The 15,027-nt window shown below is 46.5% G+C and overlaps 1 protein-coding gene and 1 long non-coding RNA gene across 2 annotated transcripts in view; both read right to left on the minus strand.

Moving 5' to 3' along the window:
• The window catches only part of LOC142899708 (uncharacterized), a 272,243-nt gene that overhangs the window by 148,147 nt on the left and 109,069 nt on the right, over window positions 1-15,027 (minus strand). The window lies entirely within an intron of this gene.
• On the minus strand, window positions 5,155-6,941 carry LOC142899699 (uncharacterized). Its single transcript, XM_076043431.1, has 2 exons — window positions 6,803-6,941; window positions 5,155-6,554 (listed from the first exon to the last, which is right to left on the minus strand). The coding sequence occupies exon 2, from the start codon at window positions 6,535-6,537 to the stop codon at window positions 5,227-5,229; it is 1,311 nt and encodes a 436-aa protein (XP_075899546.1). The 5' UTR covers window positions 6,538-6,554; window positions 6,803-6,941; the 3' UTR covers window positions 5,155-5,226.

Consider the following 15,027-nt stretch of genomic DNA (forward strand, 5'->3'; position numbering starts at 1 on the left):
CAACCTGTTTCATCTCTGCTGATTTAACCAGGGAAAAACTCCGGAGAAAGTCCGGAAAGGACAGACAGGCAAACAGACAGACAGAGCATTCGTGAAAATCCCAATTTCAATTTTTGCACTTCCTCAAAAGAGTGATTGGAAATATTGCAGCCGGCAGGGACTTGTTTTCATACAGCCGCATTTTTCATAATTCATTGGGGGGGGGGAAGCTGCAGCATGACTCCCTGTTAAATGACACGTCAGGTGATGGAAGGCGACGGCGATGGAGCAGAAGAGGATGACGACGTCTCATTGATTAGCAGTTTGTTCCAACTTCACTTTAAACATCCAGTCTGGGAATAAACACAGCTATATGTATTTGTAGTGTATCGCAGGAAATTACTGTTTTCATTTGGGTGTAATTCTGTGTTATTGCTCCTGTGCGCTTCTACATTTGCATGACTCGTAAGCTGTAAAAAAAAAAAAATCATTCTGGAGTGCAGCTTATTTGTATATGGGTAACAGGGTTTTTTTTTTTTTCCTTTTCATCGTCAGGACAGTAGAGGCTCTTAGAGTTTAGTTTGGGTGGAAAGAGGAATTGCAAAGCAGCCTGATGATGAATATTTAAACCATTACGGAGCCATTATAGCTCTTTATGTAAATGCAGCCTAAAGTGCTGCGGCAGTTATTTATAGTGGTGGAATTGGCCTCCGCCGCTGCTCCAAGTGGTTCAGCCTACTGGGCTGACCAGGTGGAACGGGAAGGTGGGTTAATGGGGAAGATTTGGGAGGAGGGGGAGGAAAGAGCAAGGGGGAGGAGCCACAGTCATTGTGTCTATGGTATGCCTCAAAAATAATGAAACTGGGAGCAAAAAAACAAACAAACAAAAAAACAGATCTTGTAAAGCAGCAGGAGGAGGAGGTGGAGACGAGAACGCATGTTTTGACCACCGTTGTCTGAGCTAACGAGCTAAAGGGCTAAAAAGCTAACGGAGCTGATATCAGAACAGCCTTTTGGCCGCTTTCAGGTAACAAAACGGCTCTGCTGGACATCTTTAGCATTTCACTTTTTGTAGCAGCGCGGAATGCGGCTAGTAATAGGAGCTAGTCCGCTGCTAGTTTTCATCGTCAGATAGAAAAACTGGTCTTGTGTCACAATCTCTGCCAGAGGGCCACATGACCTCTGTCTGTGTCTGTCGGCATCCCTTTTCTCCCATTTTGTTTCCAAAGCCAGACTGTACATTTGAATCTCCTCCTACTCATCCTCTTCATTCTCCTTCACTGCCAATCCGACCAGCTGTCCTCCGTCCCAGCCGTATAAAGACTGAGAAAACACATTAGCGTTAATGCTAGCTTAAACGACCCAGAGAGCTGGCCTGAAGTCACCACAACTGAAACATAGCTTCCTTTCTGAGGGGACTATGCCCAGTAATGGACCTGATGGCCTCTTTGTTTTGGCCTATACGCTGTGTGCTCAGCGACGCCCCCTGGGGTGGAAAAAAGGTTGCTTATTGTCACTATCTGGTTTACAAAAATGATTTTCCATGTGCAGGGAACTTTGGCTCTAAATCATTCTGTTATGTCGATGTTAGATCCACTGGTCAACTCTTGAATGGTGCCTCGAGCCTCCAGTTTGCTCTGGCTGGAAACAACCGGTTGCTTCCCACTTGTGCCGCGTCAGCCGTCAGCGGTGCCGGCGAGGAGCTGCTGCCTGGTCGTCACACGTCGGCTCGATTTCAGATCATCTGCCTCCTGCAGCAGGATGTCGATTATCTGCTCTGATATGGAGGGAGGAAAAAAAGACTGGAGCCGGCTCTTTGATGAGTCCTCTTGTTCTTCCCCCTCCTCCTCCTCGATCTCCTCCTCCGCCTTCCCCTCCTCCGCCTGGACAGGATGACCTTTGGTAGCGGATAAATGCTGGAACAAGACTGCTTTCATCAGGAAACCAGAGCCATCGATCCATCAGAGCGTCTGACGGCCCCCTGCTGGTCGTCAGGAGGTGACGTGACGTGACGGGACGTCGCTCACACACACACACACACACACACACACACACACACACACACACACACACACAGATGTTTTTTTTCCCTCTTACAGGAGCAAAATTGTTTGAAGTTGCAGACTTTTTGATTCTTCCTCTTCATTGACTTTTATTTTTCAGACCTGATGACCAAGTTCTCAAGGTGGTGAGGAAACCTGATCAACTTCCATCTACAATCCGGGATCATGAGGTTCTCATGAGGTTCTCATGAGGTTCTCCTGCACAACTTTATTCTTGTTCTTTTCTGGTCTTCCCAGCGCTGCCGGTGAGACCCAAACCTGGACGGAGCTCTAAATCTCAAAACCAACAGCAGCTCCAGACCTCCAGGACCACCAGACCTCCAGGACCTCTAGAGATCCAGAGCCTCAAAACATCCAGAGCCTCCAGACCTCCATGATCCCCAGACCTCCAGATTTCTGCTGCACCTATAGGAGCCTTTAAGTCCTCTCCCAACAATTTATGACCTCCTGGAAGGTTGCTGGAGTTCCGTTGCTGTGCTAGGTCGAAGAACTCGATTTCTCCTTGAAGCTGCAGCCTGGCATCACACACACACACACACACACACACACACACACACTGCTGCCACTGGCAATCACATTAAAAGGCACATTCCGTCATATTCATGTGGGACCACAGTGAGCAATCTTCTTAATTTAGCCCCACTGATGAATAGTAGTGCTCTCTCTCTCTCTCTCTCTCTCTCACACTTTCACTCTCTCTGTGTCTGTCTCTACCTCTCTCACCAAACCCCTCTCTCCGTCCACCGTCCGTTCCGTCAGTCCGACTGTCCTTGAGACAGTTTCAAAGTGTCCGAACGACCTGCAGACAATGAGTCAGTGTTGAAAAAAAAAAAAAATAAATAAAAATTTGCATTTGTATTTTCTACATTTGTATTTTGTATTTTTTGGATAAACCCAAATCAAATGATCTGAGGGAGACGATTGTGAAAACATGAACAAGGTGTGTGAACAGAATTAGAAAGTCGGGCCCAAAGTAGCCAAAAATATAGAGAATTTTATTATAGTATTATTACTACACAGCTACATTAATGAGTTGAAGCAGCAGCAAAGCAGTCAGAAGACTCATATTCAGAGCCAGCTGGGAGATTTTAGTCATGACACTTCTAAACAAACACAACCAGTATGAAAGGTCCAGGAGGTTCTGGAGGTTCTGGAGGTCTGGGAAGTCCAGGAAGTCGTGGTGGTTCTGGAGGTCTGGGAGGTTGTGGAAGTTCTGGAGATTCTGGAGGTCCGGGAGGTTCTGAAGGTTCTGGAGGTCCTGGAGATCTGGGAGTTCTGGGAGGTCCGTGAGGTCCTGAAGGTCCAGGAGGTCCAATAAGTTGTGGAAGAGCAGGAGATCCTGGATGTTCTGGTGGTCCGGGAACCTCGTGTCAGGTCAGAGTCAAACCTACAAAGATTTCAAGGGGTGACCCAGTTGGAGGACTTTGATTGCTTGCGGCTCCTCCTCCTGCTCCTCCTCCTCCTCCTCCTCCTCCTCCTCCTCCTCCTCCTCCTCCTCCTTTGGCAGGCAGGTAGGAAGGCAGCCGAGCTCAGCAGGAAAACCATCAGATTGATGCCGAGCCGCCACCTCAGAGAAAAATGGATCCGCTGACGACCTGACGGCGGCTCTCATGGTGCATGAGGAGCCCATCGAGTCGCCGCAGGAAGTCGTGATGGACGAGCGGGTGGGGGGTGAGAGAGACGGGGGCAAAACCAAGATTGATGATGTCACCTGACTGGAGCCCCGCAGTCAGTCAGCCAGGGACTGCTATCTTGATAGAGATAATTAGAATCACATTTTAACATCATCATTTCATCATAAATATAATTAAACTACAGATCTTCATCGAGACACTGAAGCTGTGGAACAGTGTGTTCACAACCAAGTCAGATACTGCTCAGGCTGTTTTTTTTTTTTTTTTTAATTGTAATCAGACTCACTGCTAATATTGATTTCTGAGTAGTTGTCACGTCACCGTCTGTTGACCGTCAGAGTTTATTTTTAAAAGGAGGAACAATCCCAAGTTGAGTCTCTCTGCTCCAGTCGCACCGATGAGTCATTTGGACCATCTGCCACAGTGCAGGGAGTGAACTAGCACATCAGCCAGGGGATTAGCCATTAGCAAGTAGACATTAACCGTGAGCTCTTTCCATCAGAAGGAGAGAAAAAAGCCTGGATGGGTGGATGGGTGGATGGGTGAATGGATGGATGGATGGATGGAGGGATGGATGGAAGAAAGGAAAGACAGCAGAGGAAGGATGAAGCTATCCTGGTAGCAGCAGTAGGAGGTCAGAGGTCGCATCTCACGTGGATTTATTCCCCTCGGGTCCACCAAGAGAAGAAGCCAGATTTCCTCTTGGCCTCCTCCTTCTCAACCACTGTCACTTCTTGCCTCCCCTCCCCTCCTCTCCCTATGTCCTCTCTCTTCTACCTCGTCGTCCTCCTCCTCCCTCTCTTTCACTTCCCGTCTTTCCTCACTCTCTCTCTCTTCTCCAACTCGGTCTCCTCCTCCTCTAGTTAGAGCTTGTGCTTCTATTGGAACTCCCAGGTTTGGATGAAGTCTCGGTTTTTCTTGCAGGCAGTTGTGAACTCCTCATCTCTGTGCCTCATGACTCACGTCTCTGGTTCCTTCAAGTCCTCCATTATCTGGCAAAGAGCAGAGCGAAAATGTCTTCTACATCTTCTCAGTCCAACCTGTGATCCAATGAACTTCTGGTTCCATCTGTCTGCACAGAAGAAACATCAGGAGTGTTGCCCCAACGGCCACCTCTAGTCGAAGCTCCTCTGTGATGTGCAGCGGCTGCAGAAGCAGCAGTAGCAGCAACAACAGGTGTGTGAGTGGCAGAGCTCAGTTTGGCTCAGCCCCCTTGAGTCACCGCCACTTTTCCTGAATCCTGAGATAAAAGCAGCAGTTTTGGCTGTAAGGATGAAAGGCGCCATGATTAATGGCCGCTAAGAGAAAAGGAAAGGGGGCAGGGCTATTGGAAGGGACGGGAGGTGGGTGGAGCTGTGAGTGGGAAAAAAATATGGCAATAGTCCCGGGGAGGAACAGAAGGAAAGACATTGCTGTTTGTTTTGGCACCAGAGGATGGAAGAAGTTTTAATTATACTTTTATTTATTTATTTACTTATTATAATACCTACAATATAACGCAGTGTAATAGTGATAATGCAGCTCATGAACTTCTCTTCAGTTCTACTTCTTCAATTAGTTTGACTCCACCAGCGAAAGAAGCCTCTGGACTTCACTTCCTGTTTCACTTTCCTCCCGTCCTCCTTTTCCTTCTCCTTCTCCTTCTCCACCTCCTTTGCCTCCTCCCTGAGTTTCTTCCTCTGCTCTCTTTTTTTCTTCTTCCCCTCCTTCCCCTCCCGATCCTTCCTCTTCTTCTTCTTCTTCTTCTCCTTGGTGCTCCTCTGCGGCTCCTCCTCGGCAGTCATTCTGCCCCTCTCCTCGGTATAGACCAGTTCCTGGATGAACTTCTCCTGCATGGCTCCATACTTCTCTTGCCAGACTATGTTGGTCTCCTGCTGCCTGGACATGGTTTTCTTTAGCTGGTCCATGGCCTCCCTCAGCTGCAAGGCCAGATTGTCCTTCTCCTGCTTCTCCCTCATCCTGGTCTGGCTCTGCTCCCGCTTCCCTTTGTCCAATTCCAGTTCCGTCCGGAGCTTCTCGATTATGGTCCTCCACCTTCTGGTCCTGACTGGCAGGTCCACCAGGAGCTGCTCCTGTAGGCCTTGGTACCTGGATCTCCGTTTGTCCTCCTCAGACTCAGTCAGCTTTGCCACTGCCTCCGCCGCCACCGTCGCATCACACTCACGGGAAAACTCCTCGTTCTTCCTTCTCAGATCCAGAAGGTCGAAGCTCTGCTGGCGAATCATCTCCTCCAGCTGCTCCACCTTGGCCTGCAGCTGGTCTTGCAGGAGGAGGTGCCTCTGGTTCGCCCCCTGCAGGGCCATGATATCGCTGCTCTGCTCCAAAACAATCTGCCTCTGGGCCTCGAGGGCGACCTGGAGCCCCTCTAGCTCCTGATCCTTCAGCAACTGGACGGCCACCAGCCGATTCATCTCTGCCTGGAGCTCAGTCCTCTCAGCCAGCAGCTGCCTGGCGCCATCCTGGGCCATTTCCAGCTGCTCGACTTTGGCTTGCAGCTGGCCCTGCAGAGGGAGGTGCCTCTGGTTCTCTGCCTGCAGGGCCATCATCTCGCTGCTCTGCTCCAAGATGGTCTGCCTCTGGGCCTGCAGGGTGACTTGGAGTTCCTCCAGCTCCTGGTCACTCAGCAACTGGATGGACACCACCCTAACCACCTCTGCCTGGAGCTCAGACCTCTCAGCCAGCAGCTGCATGGCACTGTCCTGGGCCTGGTCCAGCTGCTCACGTAGTTGCTGAACCTCCAATGAGTTGTTGGGCAAGGCAGAGGGCGGAGGGGACGGAGGGCAGTACGGCGGATCGTCGCCATCGGGTTGACTCACGTTGTCCTCATATCCTGAATCCATGGCGGAGGGAGCGTCCTCCATTGGATGTTTGTGGTCTTCTAAAGGATCAAACACCAAAAAGATGATGGATTTATATCTTTTTTTTCCACATATACATTTGATTTTTCTCCTACCTTTGACAGCAAACAGATGAAAAAACAACAAAGACATTCCCAAAACGTTTCACAAGAGTTGATGGAAAACGCCGGCACGCTAAAGTTTCCACCCAAACATGTCAAAGGTAGGAGGAAAATGAAAGATATAAATCCATTATAAACTGAAAACATAATGAACACAATTGACCTACCAATGAGATGATGTTTCTCCTCTAAGGTTGACCAGTGGGTGTAGATGGTTTTCCCAAAACCAAACTACTGTCACTGTTCATGGGAGCCCTATCCTGGCTGGAATACCAGGCAGAAGGAGCGACTCCCCCGAGCCAGGAGGGTTTAAGACCAGAGATCAAAGGGAGCTTTAGTGTTTGTCTGTGATGACGTCATCGGTGTGGGAGGGCTAATAAGGATTAAAAAAGAGTGGCTAGATTTATGATTTATGAATTGGTAAAAATTTATATATATATATATATATATAAGATATTTTCCATTAATACATCAATAAAAGTGTATACTCACAGTACAATAAAAGTAATTTGGTTTTCCTATGCGAAAAAGGGTTCTCATATATGTAAGGATATACACAGAGCAATAAGGGTCTGGCTCCTAGTTAGCTGCCATCTTGCAAAGGCATTTTTCAAGGTGTTGCAAGACAGTGGCAGAAATACGAAAACACGCTGCATTCCTTCAAGGTTAAGTGTGTAATAACTGAAGATTTTAAGAGGAAACAGCGACACCCAGTGGAAACGTACCGAAATACCGTTGTTTGTCGTTGTGTACTGAACCGAACAGGGCATATATATGTATATATATATACATATAGTAAAGGGTAAGAACAATCAGGCCAAATTTTACACACTGGCTTAACCTTTAGGCGGCGGAAGCATAAAAGCCACTCATCTTCGGTCGCATTTGATTCAGACAGGAAGTGGAGATTCTGTAGCAACTACACAATCAACAGATTTTGTATGTTTTTCTGGTCACCTTGTAACGTTTCCCAGCCTCTCGGGCCAAGACAAGGCGGATCTGGAGAGTTGCCTTTGACGTTGGCCAAGGTTCATTTATTCAGGTGACTTTTGCAATCTTGTGTTGCTAATCACTCCTTATCGTTTTTCCCAACCCACCGGCCAAAAACACCAACGGGCATCTGCTAATTATGTGGATGATCACAGGTGAAACACTCCAGCCTATTTTCAGCCTGAAGCTTCCGGAAAGTTTTGGTTCCATCGGCTGCCAAATACCATCAACCACAAGTTAAATTCTCCTCGTTGAAAGCCAGTTTGGATCAATCACAGCTTAACATCGTTGTGTATTTTTCATTATTTTTTTATTTTTCCTCTATTCATTTTTTTTTGCGTTGTAAGGTTATCAAAGTGTGTCAAAACACCACAAAACATCTGTTGGTTGCAGCTGAGCAGCGACCTGAGTGTGAGTGTGTGTAAATAGGGGTCAAAGGTCGGCGCTAATCCCACCTGCAGACACAGTCGGCAACACGACTGAGCTCAGACACACACACACGCACACACACGCACACAAAGTCAGACTTGTCTACTGTACAGTCTCACACACACACATTCACACCAATACACCGAGGGTTCACTCATACACACAGGCTCATCGTGTGCAGCAGGTAATTCCCGCCACGGTTGCAGTGCGATCCGGGACGACCTCTAATTTAAAAATCCAAGGCAGCACCGCCGCCGTGGAGGGCGTAAATAATGCATGAGGCCAGCGGCCCGACGCGATTATTGCAGGGAGGAGGACGCAATTACATTTCCCGCAGGTGCTCGAGCGCCGAGCAGAGCGGAGGAGGAGCGGAGGAGGAGCGGAGGAGGAAGTCAGGAAGTGGGCGGAGCCTCGAGGGAGAAAGCGGGGGGATGGGTGGAGCACGGTTTTATTTCCCAAGTTTTATTTCATTGGATGCGGATGGTTTCGCAGGACTTGGACACCAACGAATGAAAAAACAAATTACAATAAGTATAAGAAGTTGACGACGTTCCCGACTCTTCCACCGCACGCCATAGGGCAGCAAAAAAGTAGCAAGCGACTTGATGGGAAAATGCCGACACGCAACTGAAATCAGTGCCAGGAAATAATGACAAACGACAGCGAATGTGAAGCGACCTTTGACCCTGTCAGCCGCAGGGATAGGGGAGGGTGTGCATTTGTGTGTGTGTGTGTGTGTGTGTGTGTGGCGTGGGGGGGGGGTTCCTCGCATGCAAACCTGCCGCCGATTGTTGCAAACACCGAAGCAGGTCAGTGTTACTCACGGCAACGACGTGGAGGACGATGGGAGGCGGCGAGCGGTTGCTGTTTTTATTTATTTATTTATTTTTTTCTCGACCGCGTGAATCAAAACACATGAACGAACCAACAGTCGAATTAACGAATCAACAGTCTCGGTGCTCAATGTGCTTCCCGTTGAGAGCCAACGCTGATGGGAGTCGACAAGCTTCATGAGTCAAACAGCTCCAATCGAAAAGGTATTTCTGAGGTTGTGGGGGTCGGGTGTCGGGGTGTGGATGTGGGCGGGGGAGGGACAAAGTTCTTGGAAACTGAAAGGGGAAGAGGGCGGGATTGATCCCGGGTCACTCGATCGAGCCGTCAAACAGCTGCTGATGTCGGACAAACGGCAACCTCTGAAAAACGGCACATTGATCGGACGACACGCACGCATACTGCAGAGCTCAGGGCCGCGACGTGTGCTTGTGTGTGTGTGTGTGCGTGCGTAGGTGTGTGTATTTTTTTTTTGGTAAATCAAACTTGAAGGAAATTAAAAATCTTTTCAATTCTCTCTACCTTTAGGATGGTAACTCTACGACTCATCCCGCAGTTTTACACTACAGGATCTGGGAATGCAGGCGTCAGAACGTCCCAGCCAATCAGAAGACGGCAAAAGTATTCACATTCTGTGCTTAAGGAAAAAGCAGGGATACTTGTGTAAAGAAATACTCTGGAAAAAGTAAAAGTGCTGAATCAACTTTACACAAGTAAAAGTAAGAAAGTGCAGATTTTTAAATGTACTCAAGTAAAAGGTAAAAATGATGATGAAGTATTGAAAAAAAAAATAATCATCATCATCATCAGCAGCAGCAGCAGCAGCAGCAGCATCATCATCATAAGTGAATGACTTTGAACAGAATTTTTAGTGACCAGAGTGCTTTTCAAATGAAAGGAGTAGAAAGTACACATATTTGTGTACAAATGAAGGGACGTAAAATAAAAAGTCGTCAGAAAAAGAAATATTCAGTACAGTTCTTTCCACCTCTGTTTAGTGGTTCTTCTTAGCTGCTGCTGCTAGGGGTCAAAGGTCGACACCTTCACTTCACTTTGCTCTCTGTGTTTTGCAGACGGTGGAGGACGGCGGTGGTGCTGCGCACGGTTCCAAGTGTCCCATTACTTCCGGCCACCCGGCTTCTCTCACGGTTAAACCAACAGTAGCGGCGAGCTCGTCCACGCTGGGACTGTGTGTGCAAGACATGTGGCGTTAATGAAAGCAGAAGTGATTCTCTCCTCCTCCTCTTCCTCTTCCTCCACTCCTTCTCCTCTGTATTGTCCTATGGAGGCCGGCCGCAGCCAGCTGTATCCCCCTGCGGGGACGACGGCAAACAGATGTAGCCGGCCGAGGAGGACGAGGCCTAGATGGGTGAGCGGAATCTGACTCTCAAGTATAGGAAAAAAAAAAAGAAGAAGAGAGAACGAAAAGAAAAGCAGAGGAACGAACGGAGGGAGGGAGCTTAAATAAATCCCAGAGGTGATTCATTGGATCTGTGCAGCTTCGTCTTCTCCCAGTGTTGGAAAGTCGACTTTCTTATGTTAATATGTAACCATTTTTTCTTTTTTGCTCAGGGGAGAAACAATGTTTCATTTCTCTCAGGAGCCGTGTGATGAATTGTTCAACGGAAAGTTGTAAATATTAACGTTAACCAGGGGCATTTTTATTTGTATTTTTTGGTGGGTGGAGAGGGGCGCGGGGGGTTGTTTTTTTGTTTTGTTGGTTTGTTGTTGTTTTTTCCCAGTCCTTGAAATGCAGCATTTCTTTCTTTGAGGCTTTTTTGTTTGTTACTAATGAATGGACAAATGTTGATGCATTTAAATAATGTATAAAGACAAGCACACACACCCACACACACACACACACACACACACACGCATGCACATTACATTATGGAGAAAAGAAATAAAAATGTAGTGCTCGTCAGCATGTGACCCTGATAGTGTTCGCACCAAGCAGACCTGCAGCATTCTAATGCGACAAATCAGTGTGAGGCTGCAGCAGGAAACTGAAACTCTTCCATTGGTCTAGAACAGGCATGGGCAAACTACGGCCCGGTAAACTTTTTAATCTGGCCCGACAAAATGATATTAATATCAAGTAACTCATCAGATAGCTGTATTTCATCCACTTCTTTTCAGTATTTTAAGAGTGAAATACTGTGGGGCTTCAAAGACAAATCTTGTTCTAATGCCTTTTGTTCATTTTCAATAGACATTAAAGCAACATGTTGGCTACATATACCATGATATATATTGAAGTGGGATACCAAAACTGCTCCGGCCCCCTCTGTCAAATTCTGGAACCCGTTGTGGTCCACCAGTCAAAATGTTTTCTCAGCTCTGGTCTAAAACCTGCTGCTGGAAGTTCAAACGCTCATCTATTGGTCTGAAACCTGCAGCAGGAATTTCAAACGCTCTTCTATTGGTCTAAAACAGGCATGGGCAAACTACAGCCCAGGGGGCCATATGAGGCTCATTAAGCTTTTTAAGGGCTAAATGCCATGGGACTTCAGAGACACACGTTTGGTTTTTGGTAATTTTGTTCAGTTTTTGTTGACATTAAAGCATATTTCTACATATCCCATGATATATTTTTTCTCCTATGAGGTAGGTCACCAAATCACTCCATCCATCTGCTCCTGCTCTGGCCCCTATGTCAAAAAGTCAAAAAGTTTGCCTAAGCCTGTATAGGTACAAAATCTGTCTGGGCTACGGGATCTGTCTGGGGTCCAGGCGACTGCCGATGACGTGGCAAACTGTCATTGGCCAAGTGGTGATCAAACTAATGTTTCAAGCGGGCAAACCAGCTTTTGTTGCGGGATGGAGAGTGAGGAGAGCAGTTTGGAGAGCGTTGAATGCAAAGAACTGGAGAGCGGGACAATGGAGAATGAAATGTTCTACATGGAAGTAAAACTCTAAATAAAACACAAAACATGTTGCACGCACACCCTCAACTCCAAAAATGTGCAGGACAGAAAGCGGGTGATTCGAAGGGAGTCAAAAAACCATTCGATCAACGGTGAGTGAGTTTCAGTCATTTCATTTCCTCATGAACACACTGTGCCAAAACACATTCAAAATTCAGTAGATTTAAGATAGACATACGTACGAGCAAATATAAAGGGTTACATTACACCTTAAATGTCATTCCAACTAATCTGTGATCTAATAATAGACCATCAAGCTTAATGAGCTGCCTAATAATGTTGGTTCTGCTTCATACGACTCGTCATCGCCCACCGTGTGCAACTTTAATGCTATTTTCCTTCAGATGGTTTTCAAAATAAAACTCTCATTAGTGAGTGATATACAGTTACATTCAGTATGTGATATACAGTAAGTGATATTGATGATGTCCCAGAATTAGCAGGCTGGGTGTGGGTGTGGTCACAGGCCCTGCTTAAAAAAAGCTCTGCGCAGTACCAGCAGTCTCTGTCTGGACTCCAGCCTGCACGCAGTCATACTCCTATTTGGGGCCTATTCTTGTTTTGTTTTGTAGATTGCGTCTGGTGAGAATAGTGTATTTTTTTTACTTCTACCCCGATTTATTAAATAAATTTATGTTATCTCAGCTACGTGTGACCACCTTTTTTTGGTCATGTTCCCTGCTTTGGATCGTGACAGTATTATACTGTGTATTAGCAGTTAGGGCCAACTCACATGGAGAAAAAAGTACTGCTTTTCACGATCTGCAAATGTGTATCTTTTTAAACATCTTAAAGGTGATATTCTGATGAATATTTAGGACCTCCCTTCAGCGGTGTATGGTATTTCGTCCTATGCTTAAATATACTTTCAAGTGCTACAATTAGCTGTTCATGTCAACCCATGTTTGCATCATTTCAATGCAGTTACATGTACTGAAACTAGCTTCAGCCTCAATGTAGCATGGTTGCTATTCTATGTAAAATGGATGTTGTGTTTTTTCCCGCTGCAGTCGATGAGCAGCTGTTTTACAAATGGAAAGGGAAGCCCCGACTGGTGGTGATGGACTTAAAGCAGGTGCGAGATGTCCTACACGAGTGCCATGATACTGCTGGTCACTTCGGCACAAGGAGAACCCCGGACAAGTTTCTGGCATCTTATTGCTGGGCCACTGCGTGCAAGGATGTGCAAGGAAATGGATGAGAGCTCTTGACTTCGAGTTATTAATGCATCTACAGGAATGTTTGACTGTTCTGACTTAGCACATGGCACACCCCGAAATCATTCGATAATTTAAGAAAAATAATGATGGAAGATTTTATTCACAATGTAACACGGTCTAGGCGTTTTCCACTGTTTGCTCTCTGTTTCCCGTGAACACTCTGAAAAAAACACCAAACAATCAGTCAAGTATTCAAGCCAGCCATCAAATCAATCAAATCAAATAAACTTTATTGATCCCTCTCGGGAAATTCACCTTGTGCTCAATCACACAGTGCAGTATACAGTAGTGTGTGATTCAAATATAGAAATACAGAAAGACACACAAAAGTATATGGGCTATAACAATGTAAACATGTAGATGTGTATTAATAGATGTTGTGTCGTTATACATCAAACTACTTTAAAATTTAAATAGGCTTAAATGTTCTACACGGACGCTAGGCAGGAGCCTGAGAGTGAAGAGCTTTGTAAGTTATAAGCAGGATCTTAAATTCAATTCTGGATTTAACTGGAAACCAACATAAAGATGCTAAGACCTAGATACCTCTATCTATCTATCTATCTATCTATCTATCTATCTATCTATCTATCGTCTGTCTGCCTGTCTGTCTGCCTGCTGCGATGTAGTTTGTCCTAATAGAGTTGCCATATGTGATGTCATTGGCAGTTGCCGGACCCCGGACAGATCCTGTAGCCCGGACAGATTTTGTACCTACACCTGCTCTAAAAACCTGCAGCAGGAAGTTGAAACTGTCTTCTATTGGTCTCGGACCCACCGGCGGTCCGAGAAGCTCAACTCGCTCTAAATGCTGCCAAAAAACACACAGCTGGCGAATCTAAAAGATCGTCCGGCTCGTCCGTGATTGGCTGTGGACGAGTTAGACTTAGATGGCAGGAAGTGACAGGAAGTGCCTTTGGACGCGGCCGCCGCTTTGTTTCGCTGTGGAGACGATGAAGCCCTCAGACTGAGGATGAAAATAAACGAGTGATGCAGGGAAGGTGCATTTGAGCGGACGTGGCCGTGCTGCCAACGATTCTGGCATAGAGCGTGTGTGTGTTTCTGTGTGTGAGTGTGTGTGTGTGTGTGAGTGTGTGTGTGTGTGTGTGTGTGTCTAATTACAGTGAGTGCTTTGCGGTGCATCTCGGTGGAATCGTTCCTCGCTGACTCTGACGTTCTCATCGATAGGAGCCTGACGAAGATGGATTCCCCTCCTCTGCAACCAAACCAAACGCAACACACACGCACGAGGGTGCGCGCACGTCTCCACAAATACAAACAACAAAGGTCCTCCATCCCAGTTAACAGTCACTCTGAGTCTGAAGTGTCTTTTGTCCATGTTTTTTGGGGGGAGAATAAGAAAAACAAATTAAGTTTCTTTCTCACGTGCATGCACATGTCCACACGCACTCATACACACACACACGCACACAGATAAACACTACATGTTTTCAGCAGCAGCAGCAGCAGCAGCAGTGAAAGTGAACACTAAGCCTCCTGCAGGCTAAAGATAGTTTTGCTGACTTGTCCACTGTGTCGCCGGCAGAATCGTTGTGAATTTGTTACCAGGTGCTCGGCAGAGACCGTGACACCCCTCCCCCAACACACACACACACACACACACACACACACACACACACACAGAAACTGTTGTTTCACCAACTTTAGTTTCCTTTTTACATTTTAATAAATTAGCTTTACTAGCGCAAGGAGTGGATAAACGCAACTGTACAACAAAGCTACATGCTACATGATGTTACCTGTGCTTTATTGTTGGCTAATTTAACTTTCCAAGCCTTTTTCCGAACATGCTTTTCAGAGGATGTCGTTAGAACATGGCACAGAGCACGTAAACACACACAGCGATTTATTGGACTCTCAAGGTGAGTGAGCACCACATGTGAAACCATCAAAAACCACAAGGAAGGAAGGAAGGAGAGAAAGAGGAAAAGAGAGAAAGAAAGAGGAAGGGAAGGAAGGCTGGATGAAAGGAAG

Source organism: Nelusetta ayraudi, unplaced genomic scaffold, assembly GCF_046127955.1.
Source record: "Nelusetta ayraudi isolate G7.1 ecotype Tasmania unplaced genomic scaffold, CSIRO-AGI_Nayr_v1 ptg000075l, whole genome shotgun sequence".
Classification (NCBI taxonomy): Eukaryota; Metazoa; Chordata; class Actinopteri; order Tetraodontiformes; family Monacanthidae; genus Nelusetta; species Nelusetta ayraudi.

Excerpts from the sequence above, each read along its gene's own strand:
- LOC142899699 (XM_076043431.1), bottom strand. The coding sequence starts at position 6,537 with ATGGAGGACGCTCCCTCCGCCATGGATTCAGGATATGAGGACAACGTG.